Genomic DNA, 27,475 nt, shown 5'->3' on the forward strand with positions numbered 1-27,475 from the left:
GGACACCATTCACCAGTCCCACTAGGGATACAAGATTTGGTGAAGGAGATGTTAGTGGAGAATGAGGTGGGTAGTCTATTCTTTATTGGCACGCAAGGCATAGTCTGAGCATTATTTAGTAAGGAATTTTCTTTATAAGGTTGATTTTTTGTTAAAATACTTTAATTTTTCAGAGCAGTTTTAGGTTCACAGCAAAGTTGAGAGGAAGGTACAGAAATCTCCCATAGACTCCCTGCCCCCACATGCAGAGTCTCTCCTATTATTGACATCCCCCACCAAAGGCTACAGTTGATGAACCTATACGGACAAATCATAATAGCCAAAGTCCATAGTTTATCTTAGAGTTTACTTTTGGTGGTGTACATTCTGTGGGTTTGGACAAATGTATAAAGACATGTATCCACCATTATAGTATCATACAGAGTATTTTCACTGCCCTAAAAATCCTCTGTGCTCTGCTTTTACTTCCATCCCCCACCCTAAGCTTTGGCAAACACTGATCTTTTTACTGTCTCCATAGTCTTGCCTTTTCCAGAATGTCAGGTAGTCGGAATCATACAGTATGTAGCCTTTTTAGATTGGCTTTTTTCACTTAATATGCATTTAAGCTACCTCCATGTCTTTTCATGGCTTGATAGCTCATTTCTTTTTATCACTGACTAATATTCCATTGTCCAGATGTACCAAAGTTTATTTATCCATTCACCTACTGAAGGACATCTTGGTTGCTTCCAAGTTTGGGCAATTATAAATAAAGCTGCTATAAACACTTGTGTGCAGGTTTTTATGTGGATGTAAGTTTTCAAATCCTTTGGGTAAATACCAAGGGGCACAATTGCTGGATTGTATGGTAAGGTATGTTTAGTTTTGTAAGAAACAGCCAAACTGTCTTCCAAAGTGGCTGTACCATTTTGCATTCCCATCGATGAATGAGAGTTTCTGCTGCTCCACATCCTCACCACTATTCAGTGTTGTCAGTATTCTAGATTCTGGCCATTCTAATAGGTGCATAGTGGCATCTCATTGTTGTTTTAATTTGCATTTCCCTGATGACATACGATGTGCAGGATCTTTTCCTATGCTTATTTGCCATCTGTATATCTTCTTTGGCAAGGTGCTTGTTAAGGTCTTGGGCCCATTTTTTAATCAGGTTGTTTGTTTTCTTACTGCTGACTTTTAAGAGTTCTTTGTATAGTTTGGATAACAGTCTTTTATCAGACGTGCCTTTTGCAAATATTTTCTCCCAGTCAGTGGCTTGTCTTCTCATTCCCTTAACATTATCTTTCACAGAACAGATTAATTTTAATGAGCTTCAGCTTATCAATTATTTCTTTCATGGATCGTGCCTTTGGTGTTGTATCTAAAAAGTCATTGCCATACCCAAGGTCATGTAGGTTTTCTTCTATGTTATCTTTTACACTATTTTTTTTTGTGTGTGTGTGTGTGAGGAAATCAGCCCTGTGCTAACATCTGCCAATCCTCCTCTTTTTCTGCTGAGGAAGACTGGCCCTGGGCTAACATCCATGCCCATCTTCTTTCACTTTATATGGGACGCCGCCACAGCATGGCTTGCCAAGCAATGCGTCGGTGCATGCCCGGGATCTGAACCGGCGAACCCCGGGCCGCCGCAGTGGAGCGCGCGCACTTAACCACTTGCGCCACTGGGCCAGCCCCAATCTTTTAGACTTTTTATAGTTGTGCACTTTATATTTAGTCTATGATCCATTTTGAGTTAATTTTTGTGAAAGGTATAAGGTCTGTGTCTAGATTCATTTTTTTCCATGTGGATCCAGTTGTTCCAGCACCATTTGTTGAAGAGACTATCTTTGCTCCATTGTATTGCCTTTGCTTCTTTGTCAAAGATCAGTTGATTATTTTTATGGGGGTCTATTTCTGGGTTTTCTATTCTATTTCATGGATCTATTTGTCTATTCTTTCACCAGTATCTCACTGTGTTGATTATTGTAGGTGAATAGTATATCTTGAGATTGGGTAGCATCAGTCTCCAATTTCGTTCCTCTTTTCATATTGTGTTGGCTCTTCTGGGTCTTTTGCCTCTCCAGGTAAACTTTAGAATGAGTTTTTCAATATCTACAAAATAACTTGCTGGGATTTTGATTGGGATTGCATTAAATCTATAGATTAAGTTGCGAGAACTGCTATCCTGACAATCTTGCATCTTCCTATCCATGAACATGGACTATCTCTCCATTTATTTAGTTTTCTCTGATTTCCTTTATCAGAGCTTTGTAGTTGTCCTCATATAGATTTTGTACATATTTTGTTAGATTTATACCTAAGTGTATCATTTTGGGGGATGCTAATGTAAATGGTGTTATGTTTTTAACTTCAAATTCCAGTTGTTCATTGCTGGTATATAGGAAAGTAATTGACTTCTGTATACAGTTATGCATCACTTAATGATGGGGATATGTTCTGAGAAATGCATTGTTGGCAATTTCACCATTCTGTGAACATCGTACAGTGTACTTATACAAACCTAGATGATATAGCCTACTACAGATGTAGGCTATATGGTGCTGATCTTACGGAACTACTGTTGTATACACTGTCTGTCATTGAATGAAATATTGTTATGCAGTGCATGATCATATTAACCTTGTATCCTGCATCCTTGCTATAATCACTTATTAGTTTTAGGAGTATTTTTTGTCAGTATTTTCAGATTTTCTACATAGATGATCATGTCATCTGCAAACAAAGACAGTTTTTATCTCTTCCTTCTTAATCCATATACCTTTTATTTCCTTTTCCTGTCTTACTGCATAAGCTATAACTTCTAGCACAGTGTTGAAAAGGAGTGTCCTTGCCTTATTCCTGAACTTAGTGGGAAAGTTTCAAGTTTCTCACCATTACATATAATGTTAGCCATAGGTTTTTTGTAGATCTTCTCTGTGAAGTCAAGGAAGCTCATCTCTATTCCTAGTTTATTGAGAATTTTTATCATGAATTGGTGTTGGATTTTGTCAAACGATTTTTCTGCAATTATTGAAATGATCATGTGATTTTTCCTTTCAGTCCGTTGAAGTGATGGATTACATTAATTGATTTTGAATGTTCAACCAGCCTTGCAGACCTGTGATAAATCCTACTCAGTTGCAGTGTATAATTCTTTTTATACACTGTTGAATTCAATTTGCTAATATTTTGCTGAGAAAAAAGATTGCTTCAAAAATACAATTATAATTCAATTTTCATCACGTCTTAAGAGTTTTCCTTGTTTCTTTGACTTACTTATATGACTTTTGCCCTAAAGACTAATATCAGAGTCTGTTTAGTTGGCTTTGGGGATCTCCCATCCTTAGTACAAGACTATTCTTCTTAGAGGTTAGTTGATTTTTTTCAAGAACTTCATTCCCTCAAATCTTTTCCCTGAGGTTTATCATATGTTTCCTTTCAGTTTTATCATATTTAAAATAAATAATAACATTAATCTCATAAGGTATCAACCAGAATTATATAAGAAAGAGCTGTAAGAAATGCTTAAACTAGAATGTATATACATATACACTATGGAATTTATAGAATAACTATTAATACATTCATATTAGTTTGCTGGTGCTGCCATAAAAAAATACTACAGACTGGGTGACTTAAACAGCAGAAAACTCTTTTCTCACAGTTCCGGAGGCTAGAAGTCCAGGATAAAGGTGTGAACAAACTTATTTTCTTCTATGGCCATTCTCTTTGGCTTACAAATGGCTGCCTTCCTGCTCTGTCCTATCCTGGTCTTTCCTCTGTGTGTGTGCATCCTGGTATCTCTCTGTATGTCCAAATTTCTTCTTATATGGACCTAAGTCAGATCAGGTTAGAGTCCACTTTAATGGTCTGATTTTAACTTGATTACGTCTTAAAGGCCCTATGTCCAAATTTGGTCACATTCAGAAGTACTAGAAGTTAGGGCTTCAACATATGAATTTGGGGGGGACACAATCCATCCCATAAAAGCATTCTACCCAATCACTGTAGACACAAAACAATGGGATTTTAGAGATGGATAGGATCTCCCACAACTTCACTGTAGAGATAATGAAAGTAAGACCTACATGGCATGGTGCAAGTAATATGTTAAAAGCAAAACAACTTATTAATACCAGCAGAGCTAATGTGCTTACTGATTTATTATTGTTTATTCCATGATTAAAAATTTCCCACTGCTCAAAGGAAGAAAAAGTTCAAATTCTTTAGCAGAGTCTGAAAATGTCATTACCACAAAAAATGTTATATTATATGCTAAATATGGCTGCCAACAACCCCCTGTACTACCTCTCTCCAAATATCTCTAAGTTATTTGCTTATAGAGACCTTTCTAATGATCTTGATTGCCTATTGTAAAAGCAGTCCAAACCACAGCAATTTCAACATATTTTGCATGAAAATTTGGTGGGGCATTTTATGAAGTATTAGAGCAAAAATAAGCATCATCAATGTTCTTTCACTGCTTAACTAGGTGATTTGGTTTACAGCATGTAATTAAGTTTATTTAATACTTTAGTTAAAAAAATCTCTTGCTGTATTTTGCTTACAATTAAATTATTCTCTAAATGTTAGCAGCATTTCCCTCATTTGTTCCCTTGTTGATAATTTCTAATATATTAAACGCTTGGTTAAATTAATTAAAATCTCTATACTTCCTATGAAGTCCATAGAAGTAGCTCCACATTGTTTAGATTAATTATACTTTAACTCTCAAAAGGCTTAAACATTTCCATAACATGGTATCATATCTATTTATACACACACACAGAAATGTATTACAAATACAAGTAATTTATTAGGCAACCTTGATCTTTCTGAAACCCAGAAAAGTAAAGAAATATCTCAGAGAAGTTGAATAAATGTCATGGTATTCAGACATTAAATCTTATGCATTATATTTATAATGTAGTCCTCAGACCTTCACTCAGACAATTTTACCTTTATTTTCCTACACTTCTACCCGGGGTAGTTATTGGATTGCTTTATCCAAAAGTAATTTAAATAAGTAAATATTTTTATATTTATATATAATTTACATTTATAAATTATATAGCTGCAGCTGCATTGATACTAGCAAGAACTGATAGTCTGATAGTTGAAAGTCTAATAGTAAGGAGAAAGACTTCAAGACTATGAAAAAGATAGATATCTCGGGGCTGGCGCAGTGGTATAGTGGTTAAGTTTGCGCGCTCCACTTCAGTGGCCTCGGATTTGCAGGTTTGGATGCCGGGCGTGGACCTACGCACCACTTATCAAGCCATGCTGTGGCAGGTGTCCCACATATAAAGTAGAGGAAGATAGGCACGGATGTTAGCCCAGGGCCAATCTTCCTCAGCAAAAAGAGGAGGATTGGCAACGGATGTTAGCTTAGGGCTAATCTTCCTCACACACAAAAAAGAAAAAGATAGATATCTCCTATAATTTCATAAAGGTCAAAAGAGCTATAAATATCAGTATTGAAAAAATCCTAAACTTACACCTAGACCGCAGAGTTTAATAACTGAGGTTCATTCCAAAGCTCTGAATTACAAAGAAAAGGTTGATTATGTTCGGTGTATTTTGTTTAAAAAGGAGGTAACAGATAACATGTCAGGTTTTCAGCCAATGATTTTCATACAAACTGATTACATTATAAGCAAAAAAGTGTTGTCACTTAAAATTCAACTATTTGGAATATTGTTTGCATTATTTTTAGGTCTCTTCATTCTCCAATATCCTTGGATAACCGATTTTCTTGCACATTGACTCACTGCCCTTCCTGAAATGGTTTGCTAAGATTCTAAGACACTCAATCCACACAGTCACCACATAGAAGCTGGATTACTGGCCTTATCGCAATGGCCAATGCTCCTTATGTGTCCTGGGATATAGATTATTTTTCCTTAACGGAAAAAGCTGCAAAACTCAAATCTCTGCCTCTAGAGCCAAAGTTCCAGACAGAGTTGTATCAGCAACCAGTAGTCCATGAAGAAATGATAAAACCAGAATGGAAAAAGATGAGAAAATACATAGGAAGGACAAAAAATAAAATGGTTCAATATAACAGTATCCCAGTTATATTTTAATAGCTATTACAGCTTCCTGGCACCTAAACTATAATCACACACTCAATGCTATGTGAACAATATTTACAGCAACATTCATTTGAACAGATAAAAGTCAAACTTTACAAGAGATAAAGATGGAAATTAATCAATGTTATTAAAAGCACTTTATTTTATTCTATTTTAGGTTAAATTATTATGTAAGTAAAATAATTAAAAGCGAATTCATACAAAACAATTGTATTTTTGACATATTTGCCTAAATATGACGTAAGGAGTATCTCCCTTCCCACACCCCCAAGAGAGCTATCTACCATTTCTTTTGTCTCTCCCTATAGCATTTATCAGTGTCATAAACAAAAGCAGCAGTCAACAAAAATTATATACAAAGCTTTGTTATTTTCCCCTCACCAATGATCAAGTTATACTGCAATATAAAATCCTTTAGAAGGATTACCAACAAGCTTTTATAAAAATACATTGTTTGACCCAGAGAAAAATAGTATTAGTTTAAAAAACATCTGTTGAGCTCATATCATGTGCCAGTGCCATCACAGATGCTGAATTTAGCAAAATAAAAATCACAGTTCTTGGCTTTAAGGAGCTCACAGTCTTATGAAGGAGAGAGACATGTAAACAATTAGTTCTAATACAATGTGGTAAATGTACACGCTTCTTCAGAAGAGGGAGTGCCCACTCAGCCTGGGAGAGGAAATATTCTGAGGCCTGAGTCTTAATATCATAAAGAGTGAGTAGGATCTAGCCAGAGGCAATGGTTGTATTTCAAGGTAATAAAATAACAAGAAAACTTACAGAGGTAACATAAACAGAGAACAGCATAGGTGAGGAAATACTAGCAATCTGGAATTGCTGAGTATACAAGGCAGGAAGGGGTAACAGATGAGGTTAGGAAGAAAGTCAGGGTCCAGATATGGTATATCTTGTTAAGGAGCTTGGGTTTTATTTTATAGGATCTACAAAATAAGAGATAGGGAACCAAGTTAGGGTTTTAAAGTAACATAACATAGCAGCATTATTCACAATAGCCAAAAAGTGGAAACAACCCAAATGTCTATTGACAGATGAATAGATAAACAAAATGCGGTATATACATACAATGGAATATTATTTGTTGTTAAAAAGGAATGAAATTTTGATCCATGCTATAACATAGGTGAACCCTGAAGACATTATGCTAAGTGAAATAAGCCAGATACAAAAGGACAGATACTGTAGGATTCCACTTGTATAAGGTACCTAGAGTAGTCAAACTCACAAAGACAGAAAGTACAACGGTAGTTGCCAGCCACTGGGGGAGAGAGAGGAACGTGGAGTTATTGTTTAGTGGCTACAGAGTTTCAGTTTGGAAAGATGAAAAAGTTTTGGTGATGGATGGCGATGATTATAGCACAACAATGTGAATGTACTTAATACCACTGAACTGTATACTCAAAAACGGTTAAGATGGTAAATTTTGTGTTATATATATTTTACCACAATAAAAAATAATGCAGTAATATTTATTATGTTTTATTAAAGGATTTTAATGTGGGGAACATTTACATATTAAATATTCTGAAGTGTGAATTTGGATGGGACGAGATTGGAGCCATGGAGGCAGGGAAATTGGGTGAGACACACTTGTCTAAGACCCCTCAAACAAAGAAGGAGGAGGAAGGCTGGAAGGGAGGGAAATATTAGGGAACATAAATTGGCAATAAGATCAGCAGGCTTTGGTGAATGACAAGATCCCCAATTATCTATGCTACAAAACTTAGTGGCTTATTTATGATATCTCACAATTTTGTGGATGTCTCAGTCAGTTCAGGCTGCTATAACAAAGTACTATAGACTGGGTAGCTTAAGCAAGAGAAATTTATTTCTAATAGTTCTGGAGGCTGAAAAATCCAAGATCAAGGTGCCACTCGGTGCTCTCGGTGTGAGAGTCCATCTTCTTGCTGTGTCCTCACATGGCAGAAAGAGCACTAGAGAGCTCTCTGGGGTCTCTTTTATACAATCACATACGGCTCCACCCTCATGACCTAATCACCTGCCAAAGTCCTCACCTCCAAATACCATCACATTGGGGGTTAGGTTTCAACATATGAGTTGTAGGGGGACACAAACATTCAGCTCATAACAATGGACCAGGAATTTGGGCAGGGCTCACTTGGTTGGTTCTTCTGTTCCACACAGCATCAACAGAAGTTTCTCAGCAGGTTTCAGCTAGACCATGGCCTGGTGTGGGGTGTGGGGGGAAGGCCCAAGCTGAATTCTCTTATAAGTCTTGTCACTGGAGTGAAGGGTTGGAAGGCTGGGCTCAGCTACGACTATCAGCAAGAGTGCCTACCCACTGCCTCTCCTGTGTGGTAGCCTTGGACAGTCAGACTTACTTGGCAGCTGAGGGTTCCCAGAGAGTCTGGGTGGAAGCTGCAAGGCTTCTTATGACCAAGCCTTTGGAGTTACAGAAAGTCACTCTATTACATTCTGTTGGTCAGGCGAGTAGCCAAGCCAGGCTCTGATGTAAGAGAAGGGTAATCAGATGGTACCTCTCAATTTGCAACCATCTTTCATCTACCACATCAAATTTTGGGAGGTGATGGATAAAAAATAATCAAGATACTCTCAATTTTTAACAGGAGTAACTGGCAGTACCTCCTACTTTAACAGAGATGACTGAAGAAGGACCAGGCTTAAAGAGAAAGATAATGAGTTCATCTTAGGACAATAGGCGTTTGAGAAAATAATAAAGATAATATTGATTTATATATTTACATTATGATTAAATTTCACAGGATTTTACAAAATCTACATTCCTTAGGAATGATCCCAGCCCTTTATGACCTATTCTTTGTCTTTTTCTATAATCTTGGCTTCTGCCACTCATCTAATTTATGGTCATTTATTTAGCTCTCCTATGTTCTAAGCACTGTTCCCAGCATTGGACTTGTACTGATAATCAAGTCAGACAAGATGACACTTAGACACAGGTGGGGGAAGACACAAAGAAACCCACAAATAAAGTTATTTTGGATTTTGATAAGGTCCATGAAGATAATAAAATTGTGATATAAAGGCAACAACTGAGAATAAAGGGTGAGGGAAAAAGATAGTAATTAGATTGGGTGTTCTGGAAGTCTTCACTGAGAAGGTGACAATACGAGCTGAGACCTGATAAAGAAGCCATGCATACACGCCAGGCAGAGGGAAAAGCTAGAGCAGAGGCCGTGGGGTGGGAATGAGGACAGAAAGAAGGACACTGAAGGTAGTCTCCATGCACCACCCTCTTTTTTGCCTCCATGATCTGCACCTAGTGTTTCTTCCTATAATGCCTTTTTCTAACTTCTCTACCTGGATGACTTCTAGTTTTCTACTGAAATTCAACTAAGGTACTCTCTTCTCAAAGAAGCCTCCCATAAAACCTTCAGGCAAAGTTAGGAACCATTTTCCTGGGCTTCAGGAATGCTGCTCTGCCATAGCCTCTGTGACCTGCACTGTGACAGCTGTGTTTACTTCTCTTCCGTCCCTAATAATCTGGTAGTTATTTGAGAGCAAGACTTGTGTCTTTGATTTTGGCACCACCAGCAAGTAGCAAACAGTAACAGCTCTCTTCAATAAGTAAGAAAGGAAGAAGGGGAGGGAAGGAGGGAAGAAAGGGAAAGAAGAAAAGGAGGTAAGGAGGGAAGAAAATGAGGGAAACATCATAAATGAAGGCGGTAGCATATAAAGTGCTAGTGAAATCTGGCTACAGCGATATTATTGGTTTATAGCCAGCAGGTTCTGCATGAGTCAGTGCTGCAGTACACGCACAAACTTCATTTTATTATCTAAGCAAGAGTAAAATTCCAGCTTCTAGGAAACTTCTGGAAGAAATCCAAACTTGGCCTAGAGCTTGCCATCTTCTCATTTTGCTGTCTTGTCTTTGGCACAGAATGGACACCCTGTAAGCATTTGTGGAACTGCACTTGGAGACAGAGAGAGCATCTCTTGGCCAGAGCCCGGTAATGACCTCCACTAGCTTCCTTGTGTGCTTACTGTATTAGCAGCTGCCAAAAAGATTTCCAGCTTCTCCCCAGTACTTAAAAAGGAGAATGTGGCAAAGGGTAGCAGGCTCCAGGCTGCCTGTCCCAGAGCTGCCTAGAGAAAATCACCAAACTTAGAGAGGCCGTGGTGAAAAAGGACAACAGCGCCAATCATTTAAAACTGCGGCAGTGCTAGGGGATAAGGAAAAGCAGGCCTTGTGACAAACGTGCAGGGAACTGGCAATGGGACAGCTTGAGTTGAGATGAAAGTAAGCAGAAAACCATGGAGGAAGAAGGTCTTAGTTTTTCCCTGTGGCTGCAGAGGGCATGCCATCGAGCTCCCTAAAGCCGAAGGGAATAAGGGAACAGAGCGTGAAACAAAGAATAAAAACATAATCCTCTGGGCTTTTTTTCCCCAGTTCTATACTACCTAGAAGCAATCTAAACGCACAGCTTCAGAATCACGAATCACCAAATTAGAGCACAGGCGTTATAAATCCTAGCGAGTTTTACTGTATGTTTCTGTTTCCAAGAATTCAAACAAGAAATAATCAACCTCCGTTTAGAAAAAGTGTGACTATGCCTCATATGGTCAAAGGAAAATGAAGATGAGGATAAATGAAAAAGTTTCCTCTCATATGCATAATTTATAACAAATCTGGAGCAGGAGTTTATATTATACCTCTTGAGAATGATAGTGTTTCTGTTTCATAAATTTCCAAAAGACAACCTATTTGGTTTTTGTATTTTTCCAGGAAATATGTGGGTTGGGATAAGCTGTTAAATCCATAATTTCAGAGACTGGTAATTAATTTTGTTTAGTGATATGTAACAGACAAAATATGGGACATTAAATAATGACCCCTCCCCCAATAATCCTCAAATGTGAATGTGAATTGTTTGCAAAAGAAACAAAAGGAATGGTTCTTCATCATTGACAAACTAAACGATTGCATCTGAAAAATAGAAAACACCTGATCTTATTGCTACCTGCGTTTGCCAATCATCGTGGAGTCAGAAGTAGCAGTTTTATACACAAAAGTAATTCATCTGAGGACCAAGAAAACGTGTTCAATACACAGTGAGATTTTTTAAAGATATTACCATTAACCTAATGTTTTTAGTTTATGTCTATGACAGATGAGAGCTACATTGGAAAGAGTTGCTTATCCTGTGGATATGCACATTTTCGTTGGTTAAATAGAAGAGTATGCTTCTTTGAAGATAAATTATTTAATCCTTTCCTTTTTGTATTTATTTAAAGCAGTATCAAATGAAAGCTATGTTTTATATCTAATTTAAGGTTAAGATTTGCTATTTTATGTTTTATAAGATATAAATTTATCACTATCTAATCAGTGCAGTTTAAAAGGATAAACTTATACAATTTTTTGGACATACTCAATTTCATACTTAATTGTGGAAGGAAAAAAACAATCACTTTCAGATACGAATTAAGAGAAAGTGGTTACATATCATTTAATTAGCTGTACAGAAACTCATGGGGATTGAATTCCAAGGTCTAAAACCTAGTGTTAAATTAAATGCCTAATGAGCTGTCATAGTTCTGTCAGCCGGTTTGACAAGTCCTGAACAGGATTTGCTTCATCCATTAGAGAGCGGCAGGCACTGAAACGCTGGTCCCTAGGAGGGGGCTGAGGTGAGGTGTTAGGGAACCTGTGATCCGTCTTGCCTTTGCCTAGCAACAACAGGTGTGCGCACATGCATGGAGGACTGAGAGGCAGGGCCCCAGAAATCGGTCAGCGAGCATGCTCCGAACAGAGAAAACTAAGCTAGAGGAATGCTGCTTTTTTAATCCTTTTTACAAGTCTCATAATTATTTAACATCACTCAGGGTGGTCTCATGTATTAAAATCCTATCATATGCCTAGGATTTTTTATGCATGCTGCTGTGATATCAGCTGCTGATTCTGAGATGCAGCAATGTGGCAGTTAGGTTCAAAGGGCATCCATAATCAATGCCTAAATATATTTAAAAATGCAAGTCAGAAGGACAAATTAAAATCAAGTGTGTAATACATGACAGAAGTTGCTTTTGAAAGCCTATAATGGAAGAATTAAAGTATTGACTGGGATAAAATTTATACATTTTATATATATATATATATATTTTTTTTTTTTTTTTGCTGAGGAAGATTCACCCTGAGCTCACATCTGTTGCCAATCCTTCTCTTTTTGTGTGTGAAGAAGATTAGCTCTGAGCTAACATCTGTCCCAATCTTCCTCTATTTTTGGTATGTGGGACACCGCCACAGCATGGCTGGTGAGTGGAGTAGGTCTGCACCCAGGATCCAAACCCACAAACCCAGGCCACCAAAGTGGAGCACATGGAAATTTAACCACTTGGCCACGGGGCCGGGCCCTACGTTATACATTTTTGATGAGAATGTATGTTTTAATATAAATGGTTCAGAGTAGTGATTATACCAATAGACTATAAGAAAAAAAACTTATTTTTGATATTCAAAAGTGTAATGCCAGCCAGATGCCTAGAAAAATATTCCTTACAAATATTAAAATGTTTAATGACGAAGCCAACCCTCTTTGCTGCATAGTATACAATAGACTGGTGTACAGCATTTCCCTGCATGTTCTTAGCCTTTCATATTGGGGGTCCATGAGAGGATAAACAAAAACAATGATAATAGTAGTAATAACTAATAATAATTGCTACTCTTTCATGAGCAAATATGCCAGGAAGTGTGCTAAGCTCTGGGCCGGCATTCTCATGCTTAACCTTTACTACCTACCTGTGAGGTAGGCAGTATTTTTCCATTTTAAAGGTGAGAAAACAGAAACTCAAAGGATAATTTGCCTAATATCACATACCTGGTTAGGAGCAGTAAACAGAATTATATCCATTTCATAGGCCTCACGTGTTTAATACAATATTTTATTTCAACCGGAGAGAGATGAGTTCCTTGATACCAACAAAAAGATACTTTTCCAGTAGTTCTTAGGTGACCAGAAATTTACCTGAAAGAAGATATGGCTACGGTATGCATACTCGAGACGGAAAGTTTTTATTTCTCTATCTTGTGACAGGGGACACACTAATGTATGAGTTCTTCCCATCCAGCTGTCTATACCGAGCCATCAGTCATTCCCACTGGGTCTTTTTTCTATTTCTCTTTCTTCCTATTTCTTCTCATATAGGATTTTCTTTTTTTTCCTACCAGACTCTTGGGTCTTATTTTGCAGATGGAGCAAATAAAGAATTGAAAGCTCTGAGAATCCTGAGTGCCAGCATGGTATAGATTAAGCAGAGAGGAGGGCATTTGGGTCTGGGCAGACGTAACAGAATAAGGAAATGGCAGAGTGGGCAATGAGGTGAGGAGAAAGAGATTGAAGGAAGGATAACTTGAAAGAAGTTCTGTGGTATTCCACGAATGCAATGACTTATGAAGCAGAATTTCTGCATGTGAAGCTGAGACAGTTGTTATTTTTAAAAGCTGTCTAGATGATTTATATGATCAGTCACATTTGGCAGCCACTGTCTTCTCTACCTGAGAAAATCAAGGAAATCTACAAAAGTTTTAACCCGTGAGTTAAGCCTTGATAGATAATTTCAAGTAGTACTCAACCTTGACTGCACATTAGAACCATCTAGATAGTTAAAAAAAAAAAATGTCACCATACTTTTGTGTTCTGGTATACTTGGCCTGGGGATGAGATGGAAGCAGCACTGTCGTGTTTAAAAACCTCCCAGGTGATTCTACTATGATCCAGGCGAAACCTATTACAATAGGCGAGAAAAGTAAAAGGGCAGAGGTCGTTCTATGTCAAGAGACTCCTGGGTGTAAAGTCCCAAAGAGGTACAACAGCGCAATTGTATTAGGAGTGTTCCCATTTAGCTGCCATATTATAAGTAGTGATGGTGGGTGTTATGAAAGACGAAACTAACAATTTAGGCGGAATCTATATGTAGCGCGCTACGACATTTGGACTTTACATGAGTGAGAGATGGGCATTGCAATGCTTTACACAGAGCTCACATGCTCAGATTTATGATAACCAAACTGAGAGGTTCCCCGGGACATGGGACTTTCAGTGCTGTAAGTGGGAAAGTTCTTCCCGGTTTTACCTTTCCTAAAACACAAAACAAAACAAAAAACCCTCAAGTGGTGCTGTGGGCGATGGATTGGAGGAGGTAAGACTGAAGGCAAGGTGTTTAACTGGGGAAACAAAACGCGAAAACAAATAATGAGAAGCAAAATCAGCATTTGCGATAAAGCAGTGTTGCTGCCGCAACAAGAGGGAGCAATAACTGATGGTGGATTGCGGGTAGGTTAAGGGACGGCTTCCAGAGAAAGCAGTATTTGAGAAGAGATCTGAAAGACGTGAATGTTTTCAAAACAGTTCAAAACAGAGAGAAAAGGAGAGGAACATGATAAATAATTCAAGTCTGATTCAAATAACCAAGTATGTGTTAAGTAAGTAAACCAAACTAAGGAAGAGACATTACCAACTTTACTTATATGAAGGACTCTCGAAGTTATCTCAGTACAATCGGACTGATGGAGGGGAACACCGTAGGCAATACCGTTTCTCATTTTTCTCCCTAGAAGTACTCTCTTTGCTATTCTTCTGTAATAGTTATTTGACGTCCATGAGACGAAGTCTCAATAGTATGAGATATTTTTCTCCCCAAATTCTCCACACTCTGATGTGGAATTTACCAGGCACAAGAAAACATGAAAGGTATATTTTAGACATCCTGGACTTGAGCAAGAGTGAAAAAGGAGGAAAACAAAAGGTTCGAAGACAACCAAATGGCTAACAAGGGTCAGCTCCTTTGCCCAACTGCAGCAAATGCACAGCTCCTGCATGGCTGCTGACCAGCCGCCAGAATCCGCCAGATCTGAGAGGAGAGAGCCATTGTTTGCCAACACCATCCCAACGTTCTGATACAATAGCCAGCAAGCAACAGTATCTTTGATTTCTCTGTGATTTTTTTTTTTTTTCCTGTGGAGACGGGTAGTGGTGCATCCTTGAGGGTTGGTAGTTTCAGAATAAAAAAAATATATACTATTTTGCCTCAACTACTACTAGAAGCACAAAATGGCATCTGACTATAGATCTCCAGAAGGAGCTTTCCAGGTAGATTTCAGGTAGATATAGAATGTGAGGGGTATTTTTTAATTTGTTTTTAATATGAAATTCATATAGTAGCACGTCTGAATTTAAACTATCATTTATTACCTCTTTTCAAATGACACTTGAATTAAAAAACAACTTTGTCTTGATAATCTTATCAATAAAGGCCTTATAAAACAACAAAACAAGTTTATGAAATGCAGATAAGTCCAGTCCTAGGCAGTTTTAAGAAAACAAAATGTCCTTTGCTCCTGCTCCTTTCATTGTTGAACTGCTCCTCCCATCACCCAACAGGATTCTGATGCCCTCCCCTTCACCTCTCCTCCCTTCCCACCCAGGGGACCCCTTGACCGTGGTGGGGCTATATCCTCTGTTGTTCCCCTGTTCCTGAACCCTCCCTGCTACATCTCCTTTCTGACAGTAGATTTGTTTCTTCATTCCACATCAAGGAGTTTTGTATAAATCAAGAAACAAAACTATAGATCTTGAGAGCAGTGAGGGAGCTTTAAAGAGGTGTGACTCTGGAATATTTGGAATCAATTCAGTTCCCCATGCTGTGGACCGCATCTGACATGAATCTCTTCACAAGAAGGTAAGAGGGCATGAGTAGAGGGCTATTTGGATATTGATTTTTCTCCCTCGTCTTTAACAACTCCATTAATTTACAAGACAGAACGGAGATTAGTACCACAGTTTAAAGTTCATGTTGCAAAGATATTGACATACCTTCATGAAAGGGAAAAGTAAATTTAAAAAGGATATATGCTGTTGACTATGTAGAGATTATTTTTTTCCTTTTAATTTGGAGAGCTATAAAGAGATTGTATTGTAGTGCTTTCACACAAAAACACATATTTCACTGCTTTCCATTATTATTCAACATTTAGGCTTCTTTGCTTGTGGACTACGTAGTAACCTCACAATAGTGTCAACCATGTGTCACTGAAACTAGGTAAGGTCTTTGCTGTAAAAATATTTAAGGAATGCATCAAGAGCTCTCCACACACATTCAGTGATTATACAAATATTAGGCAAGAGGAATGACAGCATGAAGGTAATCTTAACTGCCATAAATTCTGTATCTGCAAAAATTATGCCAGGGACCAAGGGACAAATTCCTTGTCTAAGACATGTCTTCAGTTATGCCTCTCCTTTACCTAATACACAGGAGGAAAGTCAGTTCTAAGGTGTGGGTGCGTGGTTCTGTTTTTCTCCAGCTTTCTTTTGATGGTGCTCAGGGCAAGCTGCCCCAGGAAGCACCACTCTGGTATGCGGATTATTTCGAGCTGAAGACAATAAGGATATTTGACCTCCCCCACTAACTGCCTAGAGAATCTGGCATGGTGGCTCATTCCTGGAACAGATCTTCTATCATGATGGCTATAAAGATAATGTAAAATAGATGTTGCAATGGGAGGGGCACCAAGCCCCTTTTATCAAAAAACTCTATCTCTCCCTGACCAAATTATCAATAGATGACCCTGAAAAGAATTGTCCTTCTGCCCTCTGAAGTCCCAGGCCACTACCCACCCCCAACACGTTCCTTCGCCTTTAGCTGCAATACTTAAGCAAGCAGCTTAGACAGAGGGACGAGTTGCTCATTTCTGAGTTTCTCCCATGTATACATGTTATTAAACTTGGTATTATTTTCTCCTGCTAACCTGTCTTGTTGATTATTTGGCCAGCCAGAAGAACCTTAAGGAAAAGGGCGGAGGGTGATTCTCCCTCTTCCCCCTACAGTTTGATACTATTCATTTTGATGAGTAACATTGGGATGGGGGCCCTGGCTTCCAGCCCTGGTCAAAGGACCTTCCCTGCTCTCTTCTCAGAATGAGACTAAAAAGGTTATTGCTTAAAGCTGAAAAAAAAAAAAAAAAGTAAAAGTGAGGTAAGGAGACTCTGCACTCTTCAGAGAAATCAAGTGATTCATCAAAATGTGAAAACAGAAAAGCTTAATGCATGGCTTCATTACAAAGAAGCCGAGTCATGAAGTACTATCATGCACTCAACTGAAGTAGGCTAGAAGCTCCAGTTTGATCGGGTTTACCACACGTTCACCAGGATGACATCTGGGTGGAGGCAATGTGGTATGATGGTTAGAGCAAAGGTTCTGTAGTGAAAATCGGAATTTGCACCCACAGCCCAACATTTAACAGTGTAACGCTGTACATTATTTAACTCAGATTCCTCACAAAAAAAAAGTTCACAATTTGTATGTTTGTTTGGAGGTTTAAGTATAATATAGCATGTTACCAAATTAACGCAGTCCCTGACATTGATTCGAATTGCTAGTGTGGGAGATCAAGATTTGGCCACCCTGAAATCTCTCTCTTTACCTTGGTTGTTTTCTCTAGGGACATTTGACCTCCCCCACTAACTGCCTAAAGAATTTGACATGGTGGCTCCTTCCTGGAACAGATCTATCATGATGGCTGTAAAGATAATGTAGGATAAATGTTACAATAGGAAAGGCACCAACAAGCCCATCTTATCGGAAGTTCTGTCTCTCTGGCCACATTCTGCGGATGGCCCTGCGAGGAGTTGCCAGACAATCATTTACATTTATAAGGGAAATCTCCATTTGTAAAGGTATCTCCCTCTCTGTTTTGGGAAGAGGGGGGGATGGCCTCATTTCTAGGGGCTTATCAGTGTGAAAGGTGAGGCCTTAAATCTGCATAATAACCTTACTCTTGTTTACTGCGCTTTAGTGGTAATCTCCTGTAATTGACTCCCCCCACCCCCAACATTCTCCTTTGTCGTTGGCTGAACATGGTATTTAAGACGAGAATTTCTGCTATTGTGTTGAGAAACGCAGTGTCCCTGCTTTCTCCCATGTATACATGTTATTAAACTTGGTATTATTTTCTCCTGCTAACCTGTCTTGTTAATTATTTGGCCAGCCATAAGAACCTTAAGGAAAAGGGCAGAGGGAGATTCTTCCTCTTCCCCCAACACTAGCTACTAGATAATATTTGTTCTACCAGTATATGATCAACACAACATCATTAATACAATGATATAACATCATTAGTCCAGTGTTAATAGAAATATTAATTGGATATATTAATTAATAGAAAAAACCTTTCTATGACTGTAAAAATATATATGATATGCAATTAATGCAGGCCTTTCTTTCTGGATGATATTAGAGAAGTACCAGAACAAATCTGCAATCAAGTCCTGGCAACATGAGTTGTTTTTATATTTGAATTCATAGGAACACTGTTATTAAGTGATTAACCTAAACACTGCAATTTAATCAGGCAAAGAAACATGCAGGGAACTTTCCAGAACTAAGAGATTCTGCAACTTCATTCAAGTGCATTCATACTGAGCCCTTCTATCTGTCAGGTACTGAAGTATGACTGGTGAACAAGATAGATGTGTTCCCGACACTCATGGCCTAGAGGAGGAAAGTGAAATGTAATAATGCCACGCAGTATAGAATGTGTATGAGGGCATTTATCCCAAAGATTATATGGAGAGAAATTGCTGCATGGAATCTCCCTGTGGGAGGGGAGACCTAAGATGGCTTTAAAGAGTGAGTAGAACTTAGCCAGATGAAGATTAATAGAAAGCTTTCGAAAAACATAGGAGATGGACCAAAGATAAACTTCAATTTGGCTTAGACTAAAACAAGGAAAAACTTGTGGTAAAAAGATACAAAGACAGACATTTAAGCTAAAGCAGAGTTTCATTTAAGACACATGATCTTACCAGAATTTTAAATCAAATATTTTGCAGTCAATAATTTCTGAATAATTTAGGGATATATTTCATAAAATAAGACCTATGATTTCAAAGAATATATATGAAAGTAAAATTTTAATCCTGATTTTATAATGCCATCCGATGTTACTTTGCTTTGGAAAAATTGTCAACCTAAGGGAAATATACTCTCTGATATTGAATGAGAGATACTCCAGAGCAACTCTGTAAGAATTTTGTTCTGATTTTTTTTCCGCTGTAATCTTGAGAGATGAAAAGACAAAATACAAATGCAGTGTCTTTAAAAGAATGTATCTTTTAAAAGATATTACTAATTCTTATTTTCTTGTTCCATGTTATATGTTTTTAGCCATCCTTCATCCTGTTGTATTATTAGATTCTATCACCCTCCAATTTCATAATTTCATATTAGCAAACAGTACAAGCATCTTGAAAGAAGTGTTAGAAATTACCAAATGTTTTCCATTGCTTTGCTTCTGACATATCTAACTAGAGACTCAGTTTGTGGCTTTTTGTTCAATAGGCTTTGAAGTTGAGCTTGCTTTGTGTATTCCTGAAATATACAAAAGAACCTAAGCAAAGAAAAAAATGTTCAGTAGGAATGAACATTTCTAGTGGTTCAGGAACAAAACAGAGGACAATACATATTTAATCTTTTATTGTCTCTCCATAACAGACTATAAGCCCTACAAGGGCAAAGCCATGACCCATGGAGTCCTAAGTCCCCTGTGCGTTGCCTGGAATGTGTTCTGTAAAATATTCGTTTAAAGAGTTAATGAATGAAGAAACGAATAAACAAATAAAATGTACAAGAACGATTTGTAGGTAAAAATAAAAACATGTTAATATGCAAGAAATCCATATTAAAATTTTTGTCTCAGACAAGATTTTTATAAGAATTTGGCAGCTTCAGTTGATTAAACATCATTTGTAGCAATCCATTATGGGGGTATGGTAAAAGAGTCTATGAGTATTTTGTTCCAGTGCCTTCACAAAAGTCATTGTGGCCAAAGTTAAATCGGTTATGATATCAGGACCAAAATCAGTGTAGGCATAAAATAGAGCTGAGTTGGTTCACTGACCACAGAGAGAACAAAACTGTAACAGGTGAGCACAGCCGGTTGCTACTGTGTTCTTTGTTTCATTTCATGGATTGAATGTCCTGGAAATTATATTTCACTCACCATTTATAGGATAATGTCAACATTGAACAGATACATCATAAGAGAAGATCTTTGTGAGACACAATCTGGAAGAGACTCTGCCCCTCACTCCTAACCACCAGGTCCAGCACCTCCCAGCCCAGCTATTTTTGAAGTCAAGCCAAAAAACCTTCCAACCGCAAAACTGCCCCCAAGCACTCGACCCAACGCCCCCACGCGCACAAAGCCTGGAGAGGATCACTTCACACCTTCCTGGGGCGGAGGTAGTGAACAACACCGCCATGTTGGACCTACTGGGCAGGCGCAGGGACCACAGCTCTGACGGGGCGTGCAAAGACGACCCCACCGGGAAGAGGGATGCTGATCGCCTCCGAAGGAGGAGAATCATGAAGCCAGTCCGCTCCCTTCACCCCATAGAAGGGTCAGGACGACTCCCTTCAGGGAGCTAGCCAGAGAGCCACTTCTCCTGTGCTGTCTCCCTTGTCTCTGAGACTTTGGTTGGGCCTCTTGTCTGTTCCTATTACACAGAGAGCCTAAGAAGCTAGGGTCGGTATCATTCATACTCATCGTGTCAATCCCCTCAGTCCTTCTTCCCACAAAAAAACTAAACAAAGAAAAGCATAATATTGTGTTAATAATGGATACTTAAGAAGGCCTGGCCCAAATTCTGAGGTCACATCAATATCTTACCTCATTTTACCAGTTCTAATACATGCAATTACATTTAATTTTCATAGTTACTACTTAAAAATCTTTAATCAAGCGAAATTTTTCGTCAGTTTCTTATAGTTGTATATTAAAATTATTCTAGTCCCTTTAAAATATCAGGTCTCGGAGTCCTAAACACAAGAACCTAAGAAAATGAGTTGATACTGTCGACATGGCTCAAATCAGCGTGTGTGATTTAGAGTCAGAGGGAATACACACAAAAGGAAAGAAGGTGTCACTTCCTTGTTAGAGGAAAAAGCTCATCTCAACTGGTTTCAGGATCCCGTGACAATTGGTCAAAGAACTACAGGAAAAACTGGAGGAAGCAAATTCAAGCATCTTGAACCTTAAGTATTTAGTAAATAGCAACAGACAAGGCCGCCAGAGCTAATGTGAAATAATCAGGGCCAAGTCCAAAAGAAATTAATACATTTTTTCATTCAGAAGTCTCTTTTTATTTTTCTCTTTCTTTTCATCTTGCATTACATAGTTTTTTCCAACTGTCATTCTGGAATAATTACTATCATTCAAGAGCAAATAGCGAACCAATATTTTTTGGAGATTGAAGTAAACAGTTTTTGGAGAATTCAAACTCAAACGGTGATGGAAACACAAAACAAATATGCTGGGTAATAAGTGTAACAGATCTGAGTTTTCTTTGTTTAATGCTCCAAATCCATGGAAATTTCATGAGAAATTTATTATTATCCTGCAATTAATTTCTTTAACTTCTTATTCTTGACAAATCAAGAAACTATGCCAGCCATGAGAGAAGTGTTAGTACTTTCATCCACTGCTGGAATAAAGGCTTTTTTAAATTAATGATTTCTAATATATAATGTATTTGATTTAGCTAATACCTTATAATTTACTAAGAGCCTTCACACACATCCACACACTTTACACTTCCTACAAAACTGTGAGGAAAATATTTTATATGTATAAATATATATATAATCAAATATTATAAATATTAAGTCTATTAAGCAGATGAGAAAACTGAAGCTCAAAAAGATCTGCGTGACCCTTTAAAGTAATAAGACTTAAATGGCAGAACCAGAACTCTCAGTCTGGAGATTCTCAAAATTCATTAATTTTTCTGTTATACTACAGTAAATGTGTACATTTTAACAGATGCCAAAACCATCACCAATTATTAAACCTCTTATCCCACTCTTCAATATGATTGATAATTATTAATCTGGCCAACAATAAATATCATCCACTTACGGTGAAATAGAAGATGCTCTAAAACCGAAACCTAATTTTGGAGTACCAGTTTACTTCACTGTGTTTCAATTCTATGGCATTTTGATAGATGAAGCTGGCAACACTCACCTCTTTTTGACGGTACTTAATGGCCAATTTTAGTCTTGCGAGATCATTTCCACTTTGTTCTTCTATGAGACTATTGTCATCTCGGTAATTAAGAATGATTTCCAGTTCTCTGGAACTTCTTGTCTGATCCAGTAGGTCCTTAGCAAATTGTTTGCACTGTCGTGACAGCTCCTCGTACTCTGACTTGAATTCATTTTCCACCTTACTCAGTTCCTGAAGCTCCCAACTTAACTGAAAGGCTGTGAGAAAAGGATCTTCGCTCGACAGTGCGATGAGAGAGGGGCTGGCCAACGCCTTGTAGATGTTGAGTCGGGAGCGTGAGTGGCGGAGGCTATCCACATCTGAGCTGGAGACGCATTCAACACAGTTACAGCGGACTTCGTGGGGTCTCGGTACTGAGACTCCTTTTTGAACTAAAAGTTTTATTATCTCATAATTATTTGTGTGGGCTGCCAAAATGATTGGTGTAATGTCTGGAGTGAATTCAGAGAACTGCTTGTCAAGGAGTATGGGAGGCACCTAGGAAAAGAAGAAAGCAGAGGTGAAGAATATTGAATCATTTGCTCAAGCCTGTGACTTTCAAACAGCATGCTGCAGCAATGTTGAACAATGTTCCGAGATCTTTTGCCAGATTTTTTGCAGGAGAGATAAGGCTTTTTTCCCTATAAAAGACAAGAAAAAAATTAGAGAAAAGATCACTTTCCAATATAATGACACAGGATTCTTTCTTAATCTGAATTAACATTTTATGAAGTCTTAAAATAAGTGGCTATGGAAACTCTTTACTTGATAAAAGCCTTTCTTGCTCCCAGCTTATTTTCTGACTGACAATCTTTGCTTTTCCTTCCCAGAGATGATGACTCCCTAAATAATCAAGAAATATACTGAAAAATAGTTAATGATTTGTTCTAAAACCAAGCTTTCCCTCTGTGATAGAAGTCTTTTAATTTCTCAATCAGCTTTGTTTGTTTATGTTTTATCTTCTGCATTCCCAACATCCAGCCTATGATTAAAGGTGGCAGCAGAACGTAAGTGGGCTAGCCTCATGCTGTTTTCATCTATCCCTTTATGGTATATTTTGCAGATGACAAAGGTGCTCCGTTGCTAACATCACTGTTTTATTAGAAATAAACAATCAGTTCCCAATGAATCAGGTCTGTGGTGTATTTATGCACAATTTCCTTTGGGTTATACTCTAGGAATGGTAATGAGGAAAATAATTTAATAGGCACTATTTAGTAAGCATCTGCTAGGTACATTAACCCTCACCGTTTATTTTGCACATTTTATAGATCTGGTCCCTCAGCGAGTAAGTGGAAGACCTGCTATTTAAATCCAGATCCACCCATCTCACACCCAAGCCTGTATATATTGCACTACATCCCATTGCTTTACAATTTTTGGTTTAATATTTCTTCCTGCTGCCATGAGGTCATAGTGGCATCTATGAAAATAAATGATACAGAAGGAGAAGTTAAGCAGGCATGGCAGAAAAAATGATGACACACGTCATGAGAAAATACGCTGCTGGTAAAATATGAAGGAAACCACAAAAGGATCTAAGGGAAAACAACCATGTAGAGAAAAACGATACTCACATGAGACTTCAATTACACTACTTTTAAGTAGAGGTATACTCTTTATATGTGAATAATTAGACCTATATGTTTTAAATCCATCTGGCCCTTTAAAAGATTCCTTTGTTTTATAAGAGACACTACATAAAGATTAAATGGATGAAGTTATCTATGTAAAATGTATGCAATCAGTTGATAATGAAGACTGTAACAAATACTATTTTTAAAATGTGCTTATAAATATGAGAGGAGCCACACTGTTGAGACTGCATTTTACATTCGAGCAGGGTCAATACATACTTCATTGCTTTTTAAGTAAATGTCTTTCATTTTAAAGATAGTATTAACTGAAAATTTAATTTTATATTTATTACAAAAAGAAAAATTCCATTAGTCAAAACTGAACAAGAAGTAATCTTTAACTAACTATACTTTAAGTTTTTTCTATGGCAGACATTTAGGGGAAACAAAACAATATAAGAAAATAAGTTCTTATAGTAAATGTATATGTAAGTGACAGACAGATACAATTTGAAGGGGTTTTCCAGATTCCGTATAATTTCATCCTAGACTTCTATACTTTTTAAAACTGTTGATAATTTAAAATTTATTAACCATAAAATGCATCTTTGAAGAATATTTCAGGAAATTTTATGAAAAAAATAAGTATAATATGACCATATTGAAAAGCATACATTTTTCAGAAAAATACCAGTTTCATAGTATCAGAGACAGATATGGTTAAATAATGAATTAAAATATGAAGCTATATGAGGAATAAATATTCTGTTTATAAGTTTTAATACTCTATAAATCATTGCAATTTTTTAATTAATATATGAACATCTCTAATTTTGTCTTTTATAAGAAAGGAACTTAATTTTTGAAAATAATTTTTTAATCGAACTTTTTTATAGGACCGCCAATATAATAAGAATTTATTGGTCAATAAATAACTATATTTAAAATTACGTGATTTTAGAATTTCTTCTTCCTCTAAAATGCGTCCTAAATTCAACAACAAATCATATGTTGTCTCTACCATTAATTGCCTGATGCCCAGCTGGTCATAGACCTCTAGACATTGGAGCTGTTTGGCCTTAGGGATCCTCCACACAGGAGTCTGCTGGGACGCTGAGCAGCCCAGCAGGTACACATCAGTGTTTATCCAGGTCCCGAAGGACAAGCATTGGATCTTCTCCAATCCCATTAAAAAAATGACAACAAAACAAAAACACAAAAAAATTGCCCGTTATTTAGTACTAATTACATGCCCTCACGAATTATTACAGTGTTTGAAAACTGGGGGTTTTCTTATTCTATCATCACTTCTACAACTTGCACTCTTCTCTATGTAAAATTTTGCTATCTTCTCCTTTTTATTACTGCATATTACTAATAGTCCCACGGATTCTTCCTTTATGTTATTCAAATACTGTGATTCATTGCCATAATTATTCATTTTGAGCATGTTATTGAGATACAACATACATACAGTTAAATACATGAATATTAATGTATAGCCTGATACCTTTTTAAAACATCAACACACCTGTGTGACACGACCCAGATAAAAATCTAGAAGAAGGCCTGCACCTCAAGAGCCTCTCTCTTGTCTCCTCCCAGTCATATTTTGTAATCACAAATCTGATTGCTATCACCACAGATTACTTTCATGTAGTTTTTAACTTTATATAAATGAATCATAGAATGTGTACTTTTTATGTCTATCTTTCTTTGTTCAACATTAGCTCTTTGAAATATATTCATATTGTTAGTAGCAATGCTTTTTATTTCAATTCTGCAGAATAGTTTTATTTATGAATGTAGCACAATTTATTTATCATTCTATTGTTGATGACATTTGTGTGGTTTCCAGTCTGGGACTGTTAAGAATATTTTTCCTATGCACATTTTTGTTCATGTCTGTTGGTCTTGTATCTAGGAATGGAATTTCTGGGTCAAATAGTTTTCTTAAGCAGTTATACTAATTTTTATTTCCACCAGAATTTATACTTGGTATTGCCAATTATCCATCAATCTATCTATCTATATATTTATTTATGCCATTCATTATGTCAGGCAATCATTTTGAATTGCTTTATTTATTTATTATCAGGAATGGATGTTGAATTTTGTCTAATGCCTTTTCTGCTTCTACAGAGAAAATCATATAATTGTTCTATTTAGTCCTAAAAGTATGGCAAATTATGCTAATGAGTTTCTTAATATTGAAACATTCTGGCTTTCCTGAAATAAATCCCACTTTGTCAAATATGTAATGTTTTTAGTGTGGCTGATATTTTTATTTAGATTTTGTGTATCAATGTTCACATTGATTTTTACTGTGTGCAGGTGATGCCGTTTCTATGGGGTGAGGTAATGGAATCAGATTTCTGAGCTTGCCAATGAGCAATTGAATCAAGCTCAGATGGCCAAGGAACAGCCAGTCACAGAAGGTGAAACAATGGAGAATAAAATAGACCCCTCAGATTTTTGCTCTCAAGAACTAATCTTCCTCAAGAAAGACTAAAATACCACCCCACATCCTCACCCTCCACCCCATTTTTTCTTTGCTAACTTTCTCTGGCTCTCCTTTTAGGTAGTCCCAGTGTTACAACCTTTCATTTATAAGCAAATGTTCTTTGGGGTGTGTACAGACATAAATTCCCCAGCCCTTTTCCTTTGATGGCTGGTACATTTAGCTCATTCCAAGTAGACGTCCCAGCCTTACAGATCTGCAGCTACTAAAACAAAATAGAAAATAATTTCACTAAATCTTATATTAAATTGAGTCACATTGAATGCTTTTCATTTAATCAACAAATAATTACTAGATATGAGCAATGTGCAAGGCAATGTGCTAGGTGGTAAAAATATGGATTCTGCTCACAAGGAACATAAAAGAAAACTTTCTCTCTCACACACACACACACACACACAGTATAATACTATACAAATCATTTTAGCATATTTACTCAGTAAATTCCCTAAGGATAGTAAGAATAAAGCATCAGGGAAATTAATTTAGAGAAGAGAGATTATTTTTACTTGGTAGAATTAGAAAAGGATTTGAGGAGGAATTTATACTTAAGGTTGGTTAGAATTAGTGATGTAGAAAAGTTACAAGGAAATGACAGCAACAAGAAGAAAATATGAGAGATGGATTCATAGAACATACTTTCTTTAGAGTATGGTATAAGTCATATAGAGTTAAATAATTGTAAAATGCCTCAATGTACATTAGGGCAAGATTAGGGAAGGTTTTGAATAGCATTATTTTGTAGACATTGGTAGAGTCATAGAATTTAACCAGGAGAGTAATGGGATAATTCCTAAGTATTAACATTACTCTACCATATTTTGATTACTGAATTAAAAATTAGAATGATTGGAGGCAGATAAAGAAGGCTGGTAACTATTGCAGTCTGAGCTACAGTTGTAGCATTGGAAAAGGAAAAGCTGTGATTACAACCCATCAAAGTCTAAGAGTGGAGAGAGATAGAGAGAGGGAGAGAGCACATAAGCATGAAGTAGAACAATTCAAGGATGTAAGAAAAGAGAGGTCTAGCACAGATGCCCTGAGATATCCTCCAGTTCACATTTCAGTTTCTTTAACGTCTGAGAGAGAAAGCTAGACATAAACAGAACTAGAAAATCTACAGTTCCATTGCAGAAAGACACATTCTGTAAGTTCTAATGGCACATTTGCAAATTCTAGCACTGAAAGTGGACTTGCAGAGAAGTTCTAAATCCAATTAGGGCTAATGACTCTT

At 37.2% G+C, this 27,475-nt stretch overlaps 1 protein-coding gene across 4 annotated transcripts in view; it reads right to left on the bottom strand.

Annotated features, from left to right (window-relative positions):
- Positions 1-27,475, bottom strand: part of TRPC4 (transient receptor potential cation channel subfamily C member 4) — a 222,152-nt gene that overhangs the window by 95,314 nt on the left and 99,363 nt on the right. For all 4 annotated transcript variants that reach the window (XM_058548051.1, XM_058548050.1, XM_058548052.1 and 1 more), the window contains exon 3: positions 22,123-22,641. In XM_058548051.1, the coding sequence (XP_058404034.1) occupies positions 22,123-22,641 (519 nt within the window). The remainder of the gene's footprint in view (positions 1-22,122; positions 22,642-27,475) is intronic.

The sequence above is a fragment of the Diceros bicornis genome, chromosome 9 (assembly GCF_020826845.1).
Source record: "Diceros bicornis minor isolate mBicDic1 chromosome 9, mDicBic1.mat.cur, whole genome shotgun sequence".
NCBI classification, from domain to species: Eukaryota; Metazoa; Chordata; class Mammalia; order Perissodactyla; family Rhinocerotidae; genus Diceros; species Diceros bicornis.